General features: G+C 39.9%; 1 protein-coding gene across 1 annotated transcript in view; it reads right to left on the bottom strand.

Moving 5' to 3' along the window:
• LOC122797021 (dynein axonemal heavy chain 5-like) overlaps positions 1-18,468 on the bottom strand; it is a 374,439-nt gene that overhangs the window by 125,115 nt on the left and 230,856 nt on the right. Inside the window, exon 9 of the mRNA XM_044065790.1 lies at positions 11,962-12,161. Within this exon, the coding sequence (XP_043921725.1) occupies positions 11,962-12,161 (200 nt within the window). The remainder of the gene's footprint in view (positions 1-11,961; positions 12,162-18,468) is intronic.

Raw genomic sequence — 18,468 nt, 5'->3', positions numbered from 1 at the left:
TCTCTCTCTATATATATATATATATATATATATATATATATATATATATATATATGATATATATATATATATATATATATATATATATCACACACACAACACACACACACACACACAAACTCACACTCTCCAGGGCCAGCCAAGAGTGTCCAATCCACCTGCAGCATGTCTTTGGGATGTGGGGAGGGAAAAAGAGGGAGGGAGGAAACCCACCAACCACACAGAGAGGAGAGCAAGACTAGATGGCAAGATGGCACCCAGTCCGAGGATCGAACTCTTGCTGTGAGAGGTGGCAATGCTAACCACTACACCACTGTGGCCACACATATATATATATATATAAAATATATATATCTTTATATACATATACTTCCTGGGGACAACACTGGAACGCTGGAATCCATACTCTGCTGGACAGCCCTATCCCTTCCTCAGGAAACAATCATCCTAAGGGACTTTAATATAGACTGGTTCTCCTTTAACTCATCCCTACCCTCCAAGCATATAAATCTCTGTAGTTTCAGGCACTTAATACAAACTCCCATCTGCATAAATAAATCTACAAATAGAGAGTCCATAGTCGACTGGATACGTACTAACCATCCATCCTCAGCACAACAATTCGGTACGCCCCCCAACACTGTAAGTGACCACCTCCCCACCTTTGTACTAAGACAACACATTAAAACACACAAAAAAAATCCTTCCAACAAATATGCTACTCAAAAACTTCAACTCAGATGACTCCATAACAGCTTTAAACTACTGCAACTAGTCTGTATTTACCTGCCTTCCACTGGACATGGCAGTAGATCACTTTAACTCTACCTTTCTAGATATAGTTAATCAGATAGCCCCTCCCAGAGCAATTAGAGTTGAATCCAACTATGCCCCCGGCTCTCCAAAACTACCCGTCAACTTCTAAAAGAAAGAGATAGATAAGGCCTGGGACGCCTGGTGTAATAATAAAACTAACTCAAACAGACAAATATTCCTTGAACTAAGAAATAAAGCTAAACGAGAAATAAGGAATGGTAAAAAAAGCCACTGCACTGACATCCAAACTAAACACAAATCAAACCCACAGAAATTCTACGTGGATATTAACAAAATTCTTCAACCAGGTAAAACTAGTAACCCACCCCCAAACATAAATGGTACCATTAACAACATAGCTACTCAATTCAATGACTACTTCACCAATTTGGTTCTTAAACTGATTACTCCTTCTTCCACCAATAGTCTCCCAAATCTACATAATATCCTAAAACAACCAAAGCCTCTTTTCACTCAGACCAGTCTCACCTATAAACACCTGCCCAAACTAAAACCTACAACCCTTGCAGCAGATAAACTCCCAGCTGAAAATCTACAGATTGCAGCCAAAGCCATCACCTACCCTGTTTCCATAATAATTAACATATCCATAGCTGAGCAATCAGTACCTTCCCCTTTGGAAAATCTCTCACATAATTCCATTACATAAAGGTGGTTCATGAACTGAATTATCCAACTACCGACCAACAGCCATATTATCCCCATTATCAAAAATACTGGAAAAATGTATACACTCTCAGATACTAAACTATCTGTTATCCAACAACCTTCTTGCCAAAACACAACACGGGTTTCGCCCAAGCCACAGCACTACTAATGCTCTCATCAGTTTTACGAACACTGTCAATCAACAATGAAACCTAGGTTAATCTAGTCTCAACTGTCTTTCTAGATCTGTCTAAAGCATTTGATATGGTCTCTCATAATAAACTCCTAACCGTCCTCTCTGAACTCAAGCTAGCTAAATCCACCCTGCTCTGGTTTAAAGGCTACCTCACCAACCACCAGCAAGGTGTTAAATGGATGGGCTCCCCATCTCCCCTCCTTCCAGTTATCTTAGGTGTACTATAGGGTTCTATACTTGGACCCCTGCTTTTTACCATTTTCACAAACAACCTACACACAGCAACCCATCAAGCAAATCTGGTCCAATATGCCAATGATGCCACACTAATCTGCTCAGCTCCCTCTCTCCAAATTCTTCAAGAAAAAACCCAGGAAGCCTTTGCCACTATAGAAACTTGGTGGTCAACCTCTCAACTTATTCTAAATGCCAAAAAACCCAACTCATGCTTTTCTAGCCTTCCAAATCTACTGAACCCACTCTCCCTTTTAAAATATCATCTATGGACAGCACCCTCATCACCCCAGTGCCACAAACCAAACATCAGCCAACATCTTAAACTCGATAAACATATAGCCCAGAACATCACTAAAGTTCATAAAAAAACTTGGTACCCTTTATCATTGCAAAAACTATCTGATCACAGACAGTAAAGCCATCATAACTGGAACTCACTTACTCTCCACATTACTGTATTCATCCCCTGTTCTAAAAAACCTAAACAAAGGTTACTTAAATTATCCACTTGCTATAACAAAACAGCAAAATTCTCTACCAACCCCTCCTACGATCTCATCATTGTCAAACCCTTAAGCAATTAGGTTGGCTAGAATTACCCAACTTATTAAACTTTAACCAACTTACCATGGCACACCAAATAGTCTACCAGTCCAATAAAACGCTAGCTTTAGCAGGCTTACTCAACCCCTACAAAAACAACTGCCAACTAAGATCCACAAACAAAGTGCTTGTAGAAATATCCAAAAGCAAATACACATCAGGGGACTCCCTTTACTCAAGTGCAGTTGCCAAAAATCTGGAACTCCCTCTCCCTTGAAGTCAGAATGCAAGATAACAAATCTAACTTCAAAAATCAACTAATGTCCTACCTAACCAATTCCTGGCTATGCAACTGTTAAGACCCAGACTAACTAACTTAATACCTAGTCCTTTCTCATAATTAGCCATACAGTGTATACCATGATAAGGTACTACAGTTCCACTAGGCATGACACTTTAATGTGTATCACTATCCTACGTTTACCACCTGCACCTTACTTTCTTTAATGTATTTTGTAATGACTTTGTTGAATATATTTGTACTGAATGTTTTAAATATTTTTGCATCATGATTATGTTGAATATCATTCGATTGAATCTCTTGAATATTTTTTGTATTGTGAAGTACTATGTGGAGGTTTACTCCTCGGGCCTCCACTGAAAACGAGCAACTTTTGCCCAGTCAGACTTTCCTGGTAAACAAATGTAAAATAAAATAAATAAATGTAACTAAGGAAATGATTTTTTGATCTGGGATACAAGATCTGAATTGCCTAGGCATAGTAAGGCTGTGCTAAGTTTAGTTATATTGGCTGCTAAAAAAGCAATAAAAATCAAAGTCTAAACCAACTGCATTTGAAGTACTGAATATTGTAACAGAGATAAAAGAACTGGATGTGGGATCTTTAGAAAAGGGAAGGAGCAAATTACATAAAAATGGAAATTATGGGAACAATACACGCAGAATAACGTTTCCAAGGAGGACTGGGATTTAAGGAAAGGCAGGAATTGAGCAATTTATGTAAAGTTGATTGCTGAGTTATATAGTTATACAAAAAAAAAACATATATTATGTATAATGTTTGTAACTAGGAACATGTGAATATGTTTTTTTCTTTTATATAAATGTATGTTTGCCTGTGATACTTTAACACCTTTACTGAATTAAGTCCCTGGTTCATTCACACTGCTGTAAGGTGATTTACAAGCAATCAAAAACTACAAACTAAGCAGAAATTACTTTTTTAGCAAAAAGTTGAATAAATGCTTTCAAAATGCAATCAGCCAGAAGTGATCACTGAATAAAACAAGAGTAAAGAATCAAGACAATATACATCTTAGTCTGGATGCAGTGGAAACACTTGTACAGCACTGCTGAGCTTTGTGAAAGTGAGCAAAGCCGATGAAATGCAGCAAATTTACAGTTGACAGGAAAAAAGCTGAAAACTAACTCTTCTGCCCTCTGGCCCATAAATGACTACACTTTTAGCTCCCTAGCACTTCCCAACTCAGAGAGACCAGGTAAACACCTACTACCACAATACAGATGATCCTGGAATTTCTTAATTTACAAGTACAGCAAAATTAACTCTATAGTGCAGATTGACACTATCTAAAACTGTGCAACACTGAGATTAAACTATCACAATTCACAATATCCCACATAATTCAAATAATTTTGTAGGGAACAGCACATCTTTGTACCCTACATGATGGGGCCCTCCCTATACACCAAATCTCTACATATATTAATTTGCAGGTAGCACAAATTCAAAATAAAGATAGAAGTTAATGTACAAAAAATGCTGATCTTTTCTCTTTATATGAGTCACCTGATGTCAGAGTTAGAAGTAACAATGCAGCAGACCATTTACATTGAAACGGGATGTGAGGGGTTAGATAGTCTCTACATAATCTCAACTATAAACATCCTCATCATTTCAAGTTTTGACAAAGCAAAACATGACCAAAGTGCTTTCATCTGTATACCATACACCCATGTGGCCTATAAATGTTTATCTTTTTAAAAAACTATTTAAACAAGAGGAAAAAGAATTGCCTGTTTAATTCCTCCACTGTCTGTAATGGTCTGTTTAACTCCCTACTATATATGGAACAAATGGAGAAGAATCTTGTTTACTTTTGCAGAGTTATGGTGCAGATATATTCTTAGCCTGGAAATTCTTGTTGCAGATAGGGAAGGTTGTAGCATTTTGTAATACATTAACGCAACAAAGGGGCTGTAGCAATGTATATTAATACAGTAACGCAAAGGGACTGTAGCATTTAATAAGCAATGTATTTCTTCAGACCTAAATTAACACATAACTAAAAAAGAAAGAGCACACGCTGGAGGTTTACAGAAGAAAATATACTTTTAGACTGCTTTTAGTTCAGGACCTTACCCTCTGGGTTGATTTCAGTACACTGAATCTTCACAAAGTGTCTCCTAATAATAGTTGCTTCAAAGAACAGACTACGAATTTGTCATTCCATCCCTAGGTAAATAACTGATCACTAATTCTCTCACCTGTTATTTTTTAGGCATGGACTAAAAATCTGCATCTTTTTGACTTCCTCAGCATGACAATGAACCTGTCCAAATCCCAGCTTTTCTGTGTTTCTTCTGTGAAATACAGTATTTTTTAAGTCTTCCTGATCTGATAATACTGCACTGCCTTGCCTAGTGCTCCTTTCTTGGCTTTTTCTGCTTGCCTGTACTTTTCTTTAGATTCTCTGATATAACGTCATCAGCAATTTTTTCAGTGTTTCTTATGCTCACCTCTGTATGAAAATCCCTCAGATACGATTATTCTTCCACTGACCTTAACATCTGGAAAGTATAACTCGTGTATTCCACTTTCAGATTAGATGCATTGGGACAGCAATGGTAAATGAATCTTCATTACCTACAAGTGGGCATGCTATTTTGGACACCTTCATAACTGCCATCTCATGACCAATACCGGTTTCACAAAAGGAGGGGTATCAGAATACATCCTCATTCAGAGTACCTGATCTCTGTTCAAGATTCACCTGCATATCAGTATCTCAGAACTCCCCTTATTAAGCATAATGTGTTACACATTTTTCAGGATCACCTGCAGAATCAGGTAACCCTGATCTAAAAGGACAAAATGGCTGTACTACTCTATATTAGTTCTGCTGTACCAACCCCAATATTTTTCTTTTTTGCAAACATACACCTGATACATTGAGTCTTCTCAGGGACTTTCAGCAGGATTATACTCAAGTCTGTATAAATGGAGCCTTCCATAAGAGTCCTGACCCCTTTATTATGATCTCTAGGATTAAACAGGTACTGAAATTCAACACCAGGGCAAGTGAAAAGCTGATGAAATTCTGCTGCCTAAAACACATTTTTAGGGTACTTGATCAGATACCTGTCAAGGAGTAGGACTTTCATCTATGCTTTTCCCAACTTCCTCTATTCCAAGAGCTTGTAAAATTTCATCACGAGTCCCCAGACATTTTTCTCATGGCACTTAACCTTGCACCACTTCATCAGCAGGACTTCATATCTGAAGGAAAAGAACATCCTTTGCCTCCCCAAGGCACTTCCCAAGACATTTAGGATTCACAAAATCTATTGCATCTGTCCACACTTTACTTCTATGCTGGAGCCCTGAATGCATAGCAATCATGACATTCAGATTTGCAGATACCCCCCCCCCCCCGGAGTACTATATTGTGGTATTTAATGATTCCACCCATTCCCACGTGTGCTGCTAAGTGGAAATTGTTTCCATCATACATATACTTCTCAGTAAAGGGCCAGATTCAATAACGCCTACACTAAGTGTGTATAAATCTATATCATGCCTGGACATAGGTAAGAAAGTAATCTTAAGTACTGATATACATGCATTATGAAAGTTTAGAGGTGATTCCAGAAGATATAGTAAATAAAATTAAAATCTCTGGGTGATGAGATTTTATTGAAATGAATGAATATGAGTTTTTATGAGTAACTTATCCTCTAGGATCCCAGCAAATGCCAGGGACTTAACACTACCTACATATACCTCAATTGTCCCAATCATAATTCTAGATTTTTAATTTCTGGGCTTGAATCAGGCATAAAGCAAGATTGTACAGTGGTAAAGGTTGATAAAAATCCCTCCTCTGCCATTGCACAATGGCAGACCTTATTCTCCCCATTTTCTTTACCCTGAGTATGTATGAACTTGCATGACTGATAGCTCTCTTGGGTGATCAAGAATATCTAGCTCTCTCTCTCTCTCTCTCTCTCTCTCTCTCTCTCTATATATATATATATATATATACACACACACACACACACACACACACACACACACACACACACACACACACACACACACACATATATATATATATATATATATATATATATATATAGATAGATATGAAAAACCGGGCTAAGCTAGGGTTGTCACTGTGTGGTACCTTAAACCTCCTGGAATACAGGCCCATGGGATATATGCAAATGACCCCTTAATGACTTTTTTACCCTTTGGTTTGGGTATTAGTTGGGATAATTTACAGACACCTTACTGGTTATGGACATCAGCTGGGTTTAAAGAACTTGTGTTTCTAGACTATAGCTTAACAGTCCCACTTATACTGTGCTGATGAGGTCAAAGGAAGGCTTAAGTGTGCATACCTAGAGCTAGTATGGTTTGGCTTTATTGGTCTGAATGTATCCATAAAGACTTAAAAAGAAAAAGTAAAAAGTCCTGGGAATTCAGAAGCCATATAGCTGAAACACTTTATGTCCATCAGGGTGATTTGCATATATCCCATGGGCCTCTACTACAGGAGGTTTAAGGTATCACATAGTGTAAACTCTAGCTTGGCTAGACTTTTCTTGTAGTTTTTAGTAACTGGTTTGTCTGTGTGACCTTTTTACTCTTTGGTTTATGTACACACACACACACACACACATATATATATATATATATATATATATATATCTGTATACACACACACACACACACACACACACACACACACACACACACACACACATATATATATATATATATGTATACACATATACATATATATAGATTAGACATGCATATGATTATGTGTGTGTGTGTGTGTATATATATATATATATATATATATATATATATATATATATATATATATATATATATACATTACATATATATATATATGTGTGTGTGTGTGTGTGTGTGTACACTTCTTGCCAGTGCAGCAATCCTTAATTCCTGTTTGGCAGGCTGATTGGTTTTACATCCGGGTTTCACAGAGGTGCATAGGTAACCCAGGCTGGTCAATTATTCACTGATCAGCCAGTAGCTTACTCACCCATGGCTGTTGGGATTTACTGAGGTCACACACTGGCCAACAGGAGCACATAAACCCCTCTCACGGTTAGCATGTGTCCCTAGTATAGGTCAGAGCAGGCCATGTTTTCAACCCACTTAGTTCCACCTCATTCATGTCAACAATAGCTGACATGATAAAATCACCTGGACAGATCTGACTGGATTATCCTGACATGGTGTGCAGTCTGCAGTCCATGTTCTTATATCTATAGTATACTGCACACCACAATTGATGCCTACAGTGATTGGTCTACACAACTTGGTTCCCTCACTAGAAACCACCAAGGGTATGTGCTGCTGCTGACAACTCTGTTCAGTTTTTTGGTGTACTCTGTTGGCATACCTGTCAAGTTCAACTGCAAACTGAGAAGATTAAGTCTGAACCCAGTACCTTCCAGTCTTGAGATGGAAGTACCATGTATATTTTTGTGAGGCAGGAGGAACCACACCAGTATGGGAAGAACATGCAAACGTCACACAACCCGTGACTAGAGGTGAGGATCAAACCCTGTACCATGTGCTTCTGAGGCTTAGACCTTAACCATTATGCCAACAGTGTGGCCTCCTTTTTTCCTTATACAGTAAATGATGATATTCCCACTGTGGACAAGAAATGAAGAGTACTGAAAAATATCCTTCTGATACAAAGTCATGCCCCTCATCTTATGTGCCTCTTGGTCCATCTTTTGTACATAAGTGAGTTCAATGATCTTACAAAGTTTCATCACTATGATGTTCAAACCATAAAAGGTCTCACATATGCCCCCAAGAAGGAATCAGAAAAATAACAATTACCCCAACAACTGGAGGCAGTACAAGTTCACTGTTGATGCTCTCTACAGAGACACCAGACCATACTTATTTAACAGAGCAAAGTTAAAGGTGGTAGCCTTGGCACACAGAAAAAAATGTATTTAAAGCTTTTAAGGTCAATTTCAGTGTTAATCGTGCAAGTTAAAATTCATAGGGAAAGCAGGTTTCATAATTACAAGTGCCACATTTCAAGCAAAAAAAAAAAAGCATTCATCATGACAATCTGAATTAGAAAGTGGATTCCCCACAGATGTTTTATGTATCTAGATAAACATTTACTCTCCACTAATGGGTAAAAACCCTTTGGAAAAAAATGATAGCTATTGGGAAAAGGTTGAGAAAACAAGGAACGTTCCACCACAGTCAAACAAACGTAAAACTTTAATGAAGAAAATCCACTTATTCACTCAGAACCAGGACAAGCGCTTTAGGCAATATGCCTTCTTCAGATCCTGATTAGTTAGCCCTGAGTATCTTATTTTTAAAAATACGAGCATCCAATCACAACCCCAACATTTAAATCAAATGACACATTTAAAATATATGCAAATAGTCATAATTCACCAACTTACTTAAATAAACCAATCAGCCCTTGCAAAAATAAGGAAATTGACTTTTCAGCCAATCAAAAAAATCTCTTTAGTCTCTTTCTAAGTATACTAACTAATCAGGATCTGAAGAAGGCATATTGCTGAAAGTGTTTGTCCTGGTTCTGAGAGAATGAGTGGATTTTATTCATTAAAGTTTTACATTTGTTTTACTGTGGTGGAACATTCCTTGTTTCTCAACATTTTCCTGTTTTTTCCTGGAACATACTTTGGTAGTGTATACCTGAATTTCTCTTTGGTTTAGCTATTGGGAAAAGAGCACAAATATCACACATGAGAAGAAATTATAAGAAAATGGCCAAAATATATTTTCTCATGCCAGATTTATAAATTAAAAAATAATACACATAAAGAGAGAAAGGAACATGTTTAAGTGAAAAAGAAAGACCTGAATTTACAAGGAATGGTCCAAAAGTGGAAAATAAAGTATTTATTAAAGGAAGAAATTTTGTACCCGTGGTGGTGGTGCTGCGGTTGCGTTGTCGCCTCACAGTAAGGTGCTGTCCTGTTCGATTCTCAGCTAGAGCGTCTTCTGCGTGCAGACATACGTGAATGGGTGTACCTTCGTTGAAGGTTGTGCATCAGGGCTGGTAACTCGGCATGTAAAAATCAACTACCAATCATTAGCAGACCGGAGTTCTGCTGTGACGTCCCCTAACCAGGAAAAAGCCAAAAGTCACAACAACAACAACAAAAAAATTAAAGGAAGAAATTTTAAAAATATCCATTTTTTATGAAAAATAAAAAAATGAATAAAGTGCAGCATTATAACTGCAAAGTGCAAAATCTTTGAAATTGTGCCAATACCCAACAAAGAGAAAATTAATACTGTTTCTATAAATTTCAACCACCTAATACCCAAACAATGAAAAGTGTATTGCAATGATTCTTAATCTGTGGGGTGTGGCATTTAGATGTCCCTATACATCCATCATTCACAGAAGACATGATCCTGACTGACTTATTTGAGAAAGGAGATCTCTTAGAGTCATTATTTTGCAGCTTTCATTAATAATATATAACAGGGAGGGGTACTGTTTATAGATGAGGCAAGTAGGACAGCTAATAAAACTCTATCCTAGTGGAAACCATATTTGGGATTTAAACAAATGATACATTGCAGAAAACAACACAAAACCTAGAACAGAAACTGCTAGATCTCATCTAAAGGCACGAATATGGAGACAGTAACTTAAGAAGAGAAGGTGAAAGATTAAAACCTTGAAATACCACAAACTGTTGTATGTACACTACAGCATGACTAATTATCAATTAAGAAAAAAGCTGCCAAATTAGAAAACTATATGATAAGAAGCTTGGATGTGAGGAAGCTCATCTTAGAATCAGTAACTGTGTACCACAACAATTCATTAGTGTAAGTAATACAGTAATACTAGCTACTGCAATAATGCATAGAAAAGGCACAGAGGAAAATGTGTTATAACTGAGAAAGCAAGTGAACAAATTAAATGACTAATTAAAGCCTTATTAGACCTTTGTACAGGCTTCAGTGAGTCAATGACTTGCACAGAAAAAAGGGGCACTTGGTAGAGTTATACAGCAGACTGTGTTTAGACTATAGCATGCCTGACTATTTTCATACTTTCCAAAAAAAAGTGCACTCCTGTACAAAGCATTCACACACAGAGTTCCTTGCTCACTGAAGAGATAACTTTGTCTCATTCTCTGCAGCTGCAAACTCAGCTTTTTCATCAACCAAGGTATTTGCAGACTACTTTTATCTGAAAATGCCTAGACAGTAGAAGACAGTTCTCGTCATCAAACTGTAATGACTAGCATTTGGTCTTGTACTTAAATATTAGATCTCTATACAATTGTCACATACATTTGGCTTGCAGACCACCTAGTAAAATCAGCTACTGGACTTTGATAAGTTGAACTTGTCAAAAGGGGAGTTGGTAATATCATGGCTGGTATGAATCAAACTGAAACGAATCCTGAGAAAATATTTATGTGTTTCGTGTGCTAAAATATACTCACTGAAGTGGGCTTGCTTCATTTGTGTGGAGAGATTAAGCCTTGGCTATGACCCAAGTGACCAGAGTTCAATTAGTGGCTCAGACCCCAGATGGAGGTGGCAGAGAGAAAGGCAGGTGTGACATGGCATCACTGATCACCTCCCTTCAGGAGGAGGATACTGAGATGAACGCTCCAATGATAAGAATCACCAGTGGACACTGGACACCACACGAGTGCTAGCTCTTGGGGGAGGGGGTCAGGACAGTCTTCAGAGGTTACTTCACTTGTGGCACACCCTTGTTGATAACATGCTCCAGGATTTAGTGTCCAGTAGGTATCAGGCATGTACCACAGTGCTAGGGTTAAAATAAGAAACCTCTGGTGTCTGCTTAAATAATGTCCCCAATCAGCTCTCACCCTTGCTGAACAGGGAATGAATGGGCCAGCTGGGTCAAACAGGGAAATGTTAGTTGGCAGGAAACAAGGAAGACAAAAGTGATAAAAAAACATTCACTGACATGAATTTAAACTGAAAATGTAGCAATTTATGCAGCAGATTTGCTTAATGTATGTTTGGAGTTTGAATGACACTTTTTTAATGGGGGTGGAAGAGTGTGTTTTTCTATACCTTCAGCTCAGCAAATACATCTTCTTTGTAACTATCCATCCTATACTATCTTACTCTAGCAGAAGCAAAAACTGCCGTGTATTACATATAGGCACATACTGCCATACGCACCTATTGCTCATCAGTGATCCAAGAATCATTAAGCTGTCTTCCATGTTGGCAATGATCTCTGATGTGCTATCCCCCCTCAGCAGTAGTTCTCCTCGGGTCTTGAAGTTTGCAAAGGTGAACGACTTGTTGTCCCACTCTGCTATCACCTGCTTCAATTTTTGCTCAATATCCTTCTCTTTAACAGCACTGATGCATATGTCCTAAACAAAAACACATCATTAAATAAATAACAAATAAAACAAAATCAGAACTTCTGTCAGGAGCATATACTTAACATAATGACATACCAGCACTTGATGGAGTCTGTCAAGAGTATGTTAGATACCCCAAGAATACCGAAGAAATAGAAGTTATGTTCTTACCATAACGTTCCATGTTAGTTGTCTTCTTCTCGCCTTCTTCTTGTATAAAAAAAAAAGAATCACCTCTAACAACAGGAAGAAGAAAAGGGTGACCTATCCCTGAAACAAGAAATATGCATAATAGCATATAGCTAAGAAAGAGGTGGGTTGGCCTGATAGAGTGTGAAGTATTCTCTGCTTTGCTGTTTTGGGGAGTAGCAAAAGATGCAAGCAAGACCCCACTTGAGAAAGAAAAATCTCTCTCTACAGAGTCTTTTCAGGACCACTCGTGTGAGGCATGAGAATAGCCTGCTCAACTTGTCCGCAATGTGATTGAGGTGGAAACAGGAGTGGGGGGGAAGACATCCACCACATGAGATGCTTTTGCACGCTCTTATTGATCATAATCATGTGAGACATTGACATTTCCTGGTTCCTGAGATGCATCCAAGAAAGAGCTGCACTGTGGTCATGTGTGGTATGGCTGATGGATGGAAGAGGTATGCGCATGCTGCCACGATTCCCAAGAACTAACCTGGCTGGCTTGTTGTTTGTTGTTGTTGAAGTAGTGATACCAATTTTTGAATGTCTGATATCTTGGGTTCCGTGTTAGTGCAGAGATGTGTTTAGTATCTAAATTTGAGCTATGTAGGGTAAGTACGTAACACAGACAACACAGACTTTTTTCGCAATTTATTGAGATACCCAGTTTTGACAGCTACCACTGCATTGCATGCATTTGCGGGGGGCAGTGTGTGAGACAAAGGGCAGGGCCCTGAATTGAAAATGACTGGTTCCCAGCCACCTAGTCAGGTGATCCAGTTTCAAACAGAGATGATCCATCAAAAAGCATCTTGAAGGTTCCATAAAAGGCAGCGCCAAATCAGGCGTGCGCACAAGAAACACCCCGTTCCTACGCCCGGCTACTCATGACCCCTGCCTCTGCCGAGGATCGTGGAGGGAGGCAGAGGAAGAGAGGGAGGAGTTATAGATATGCGTTTTAAATTTTTCTCTTATAAGCAGTATATGCAAGGGTCCTTCAGCGTTTTCTTCTTTGATCAAGTCTCACCGCGCTCGATGTGAAATGGCAGAAAGATAATTCAGCAGCGCATAGTAAGTAACAAGCTGAGAGGAACAAATGTCATTTCCATCTCTATCCATGGACCCTAGATCCCTTGTTAGGTGGATGGACAGGCACTGAAGGATCAGCCCAGTTCCTTCTTTGTCTTGACAGCTGTATGGCAGCATCCACCACAGCACTCCTTTTTGATAAAATTCCCTTGTCTGATGGAGCTGTGATGAATTTGGAGGGTCTCCCTGGGAGTGGGGTCCATGTTTCCTGGATGTCATCCAATGAGACATCAAGAGCAGGGGAGATCAGGTCAGAATCTCTCTAGCTTCCTCGTGCAGATCCTGTCTTGTGAACCTCGCTCCAGGTGTCCGGGAGTGGCTTGGAGGAGCTTTTGTGAGAGGCTTCCGAGCAAAGGGGGAGGAGGCCAGGAAGAAGGGAGGATCATCCCAAAGACTCCTAGAGAGTGGGCTCTCTGCGAGGAGGTGAGGAGGGGCAGGCGGAGTCCTGACTGGGGCTGAGGCAGGGACCAGGAGCCAGAGCTCGAAGCACTCTGGATGACCTCACAAAGCAACACCGCAGAAGGACCTCAGGCCCCTGACCTCAGGGCCGAGCAGGCCCAGCTCCGAGGGTCGCGACAGTGCCAGCGCCGAACCCTGGCTCCGAGCGAGATGGAGCCGAGGAGCCGGAGCCCGGGAGGCACCGGAGAGGGAGAGGACCCGACAAGGGGGGATGCCTCAAGGCGCCGAGCCGCTCGTCGGGAATCGGAAAGAACCGGAGGCGCCTGGCCGAAATGGAGCGGCTCCGGCGACGACCAATCAAAGGACCACGTCCCGACGAGGACCTCAGAGACTCGAACAGGGAGACGACTGATGAGAGGGAGAGGAAGCGAGGGATTGGAGCGGCTGATGACTGGGGCTGCAATGGGCTGGGCGAGCTCCGGGCCTCTGACCTCCCGACTCTGAGCCTCGTATGATGCACCACCATGACCTGGGATGACCACCTTGAATGAGCGAGACAGAGAGGACAGACAGCAAGGGAAGACCCAAGGCGGAGCCTGGAGCCGACCAACTGGAGGCCTTGAAGACTTGACAGGTGCCGCCGACGGCTCGGAGCGGGATCTCGGGCCGACCGACCGACGTACTCTCGATAACCTCGGCCCGCTGGACTCCGGCCCACAAAACTGTGAGAGCCGATAAAGGCAAGCCGAGGGAAGATATAAAGGCAAAGGTTGAACAGCTCAGCTCAGGGCGAACTGCCCTGTTGAGACAGGCAGGACAGCTCTTCTGTTGACACAGACCTCTCAAAAACAAAAAGTTTTCCAATCCTCTTGTTTTCCTTTTTCTTCCTGACCTGGACCCTGGGGCTGAAGCCATGGCAGACAACAGCTGCAAAAGCCACACCAGAGACAGAGAAGAAGAGTGGGCGTCTTTGTCTGACAGAGACATTTTTCACTTCACGACTGAATCGAAGACTTGAGACCTTTAGCCTGAACACATGAACACAACACACACACACACACACACACACTACCTGTAAACCACCAAAAATTTGTAAAAAAAAAATAAAAAATAAGTAAAAATATAACAAAATAAAGTACAACACACAGTACCCTAGGGAAGGGAGGCTAAGGAAAAGGAAGGAAGGTAAAGAAAAAAGAAACGTTCAAAAAAAAAAAGGTTAGGGAAAAATTAATGAACGGGGATAGTTCAATTTAAATATATTAAAAATTAGAAATATTAAACTAAAAAAAAGTAAAAAAAAAAAAAATTTACAAAAAAATGGGAATAACCAGGGACAACCAAACCAACCAACCAAAAGCTGATCTGGGTAACTAAGCGCAACTATCGGGGAGCATTGGGATATAAGGAGGTGGAACCAAGCCGCGGAACCAACTCGAGCTTAGAGTGGGAGTGGAGAGGCCGGACGGCCCATCCAGCAAGCAGCAGAAGGCAGATAGACACAACAACATCTTGTAAAACAAGACCTTCGTTACTATACAGAATCGCATTTCATCATCAGTGCCACTGTTTAGAGTACACATCACAACATGAATGGAGTCAGTGCACAACATCAAACCTTCCCTTACACCAGTGAACATACAAATAACTGCCAAAATGGCCAGAGTTTCAAACTAGGCATGCAAAACTCATACAGCACAAAGTGTTTTGTGGAAACCAAAAATATATACAGGAAATATCATTAGAATAAGATCAAGTAGTAGTTGTGTTGATTTGTAAATATTGATTAATTATTGCAATGAAAACTTCTAAAACAATATATTCATCTTGTTATAATAAAAGATATGGCAACCACTATTTAACAAAAACGAGACAGTCTATAGACTTATTCTACCAATGTCAAACAGTTTTCCTCTCCCACAGACATGCAGTAGATTGACTGATGACCATCCCAATTATCCACAAATGAATATATGAGTAAGTGAGTGACTGACTGTGTTTGCTTGTTCTGAGGCAGACCCATACCCTGTCTAGAATGAGCTTTAAAGTCTTGCAGCCACTGGTTGCAGAGATAAGATCCAGCACTCCTATGAGCTTGTACAGGATGAAACAGTTTATGGAAAAATTAACAGCTGGCTGGAACTTATCATGCAATATCACTGGGTAAATTTTGTGTTATTTCAAAATAGAATAAAGCTTGTTCTGTGATAAAATGCTTAGTTTCTCCTCAAACATATTAACAAACAGTACTTACTGTGTGGGGCATTATTCATTTCTCTGTGTACTGATGAAATTAGTAGTGAGAAAATTTACAGTGGTCTCATGTTAACCAGCAAGTTCTTGAATACTGTAGCAAGTTAAAGGTATGGTGTAGTTACCTAAATTTCTGTTCATCTGTTATTCATTTTAACATCAAATTAATTTTGTGCTTTTAATAAACATTTCATACAATCTGCTACATCCCTGCTCCACTGTGACACATAGTCTACTCAGTATACTAACACTCATTCATAATGCACTTTCAAACTATACACTGTATTCATTTCTCAAGTGAAAAATGCGTTCTTCAAGTTAAAAAGTAAATCACACACTCCAGACAACATATCACCAGAATTCATTATGTACAACAACTTCAGTAATTGCCTACCCAGCGCCAATCTTCAATTAATAGGTATATTAAAGCAGAAATAGTCTTACTTCATTCCATGACACACTATCTAGTAACATCTACAGACCAACAGCAACACTACCTGTCTTCTAAAAGTCCTGTAAGGATGTGGTCATAAAAAAAATGCTTTGACACCTACACAAATACAAACTTTTTTCCAATACACAACACAGCAACTGCCTCAATCATAGTCCTGAATCTGCTTTATTGGCTTTTCTATAGATGAAATTAAAAAAGACGGAATCCAAGGGTTACACATAGCTTCACTATTCCTATACTTATAAAAGCCCTTGACGCAATGACATACTCCTTACTATTTAAGAGCTTAAAGAAGGTCAGCATGCATAAATATAGAGGTCACCTCTCAAAACTCGGTCAGATGACAAAATACATCCTCTATAGAAAAAAGTACAGTTGTGCAAGAACTTACCATAACAGTAGATGTCTTAGTAATCACTGTTGCAGTATTCTAAACTGTTGGGTTATCTCTGCAAATACTATGACTTCCAGACAGGTTACCAAAGCCAAAACCTTCCATAGAACCATAAGTCCAACATATGACCTAAGCCACCAGACATAAGGGTACATAAGCAGATGTATGAGAATAAATCCTCAGACTATCTCCAAGCTAGCAAGCCTGAAGAGGCCTGGGAGACAAATTAAACTGGTCAGCTGATAGGGGAGAGGCAGAAGGACAGTGATTCTGTTCGGTCCTTGAGGGGAAAAGGGAAAAGAATCAGAAAAGGTGGAAAGAAAAGAGGGAATGAATGTCCTTACTTAGATGACTGTTGTAGTATTCCAAACTGCTGGGTGATTCCCAAAGTTTAAGACAAAAGAAGAGTGGTAGGACACTGTATAAGAAAATTGTCCAGTAGACCCAGAAGGACTGACCTGGAGAAGGTAGTCCTGGATCTAAAACTGGCATCCACTCTAATGTTTTGTAAAGGTGTGTACAGAATACCAAGTAGCTGCTTCAAAAATTATTCTGGAATCATTCCCCTTGTGAAAGGCTACAGAAGAAGCTACTGTTCTGGTAGAATATGTCTCTGCTGGAGAGGTAAGGGGTATGCCATGCTGAGTGTAGCAAAAGGCAATGAAGTTTGAGATCCAGTTAACAACAGATTCTTTAGAAACTGGGTTCCCTAGTTGTGAATCCTGGAATGAGACAAATAATTGGTCCTATTTATGGATATCTTTTCTCTTATCTAAGCAAAATCTAAGTTGTCTATGTACATCAAGGGAACAAAGGATTCGCTCCCCCACCTCCATTTTTTGGGGGGGGTTAGGGAAGAAGATAGGTAGGTTAATGGCCTTGATGAAGGGAAATTAATTCACCACTTTGGGCATGACTGACGGACTGGCCCTTAACGACACCCTATCCTTGAGAAAAGTCTGGAAGAGAGAGACAGCCAAAGTAAAGAACTGAAAATGGGATAATATAGCAGAAAACCTCAAAAATTTCTAGCAAGCAGGATGGCTAGGGATGTGAAGATAGGCATACCTTGGGACAAGAGACACTACAATGGCCTGAGGTAGAATGAAAGGTAACAGTTTGCAGAGATAACATTTTGAAGGACAGCACCTGCAGAAAAGGTGCTGACAGTTGAGAGATCCAGAATTGGTCTCCAGTCACCTTCTTTTCTTGGTACAACTAATAGTCTGGAATAGAACCCTTTTCCAACGAAGTCAAAAAGAACTGGCTTTATTGTACCCTGCTGAATTAAGAGTTTGAATGATGGGATAGAGCTCCTGAATCTGTGTTGTAAGGACGTGGGGAATGTCCATGAAGGGGCAAAGTACCTATGCTGGTTAATGGAGAGGAGCCATTTGCCTGTTGTGATGAGTAACATGTTTTTTATTGATGAGGACAGGCTTTTGGAGAGGGGCAAGTAAGGACCGAGGGATGGGGAACACAGCAGCGGGTGCTTGCACAGACTTGCCTGGGTAGGAAGGCCTCCTAGGTTTGGA

This window comes from Protopterus annectens, chromosome 3.part0, assembly GCF_019279795.1.
Source record: "Protopterus annectens isolate FY-2018-M chromosome 3.part0, PAN1.0, whole genome shotgun sequence".
Classification (NCBI taxonomy): Eukaryota; Metazoa; Chordata; order Ceratodontiformes; family Protopteridae; genus Protopterus; species Protopterus annectens.
Note: the sequence above shows the minus strand (reverse complement) of the source record. Positions and strands in the feature narration are given on the sequence as shown.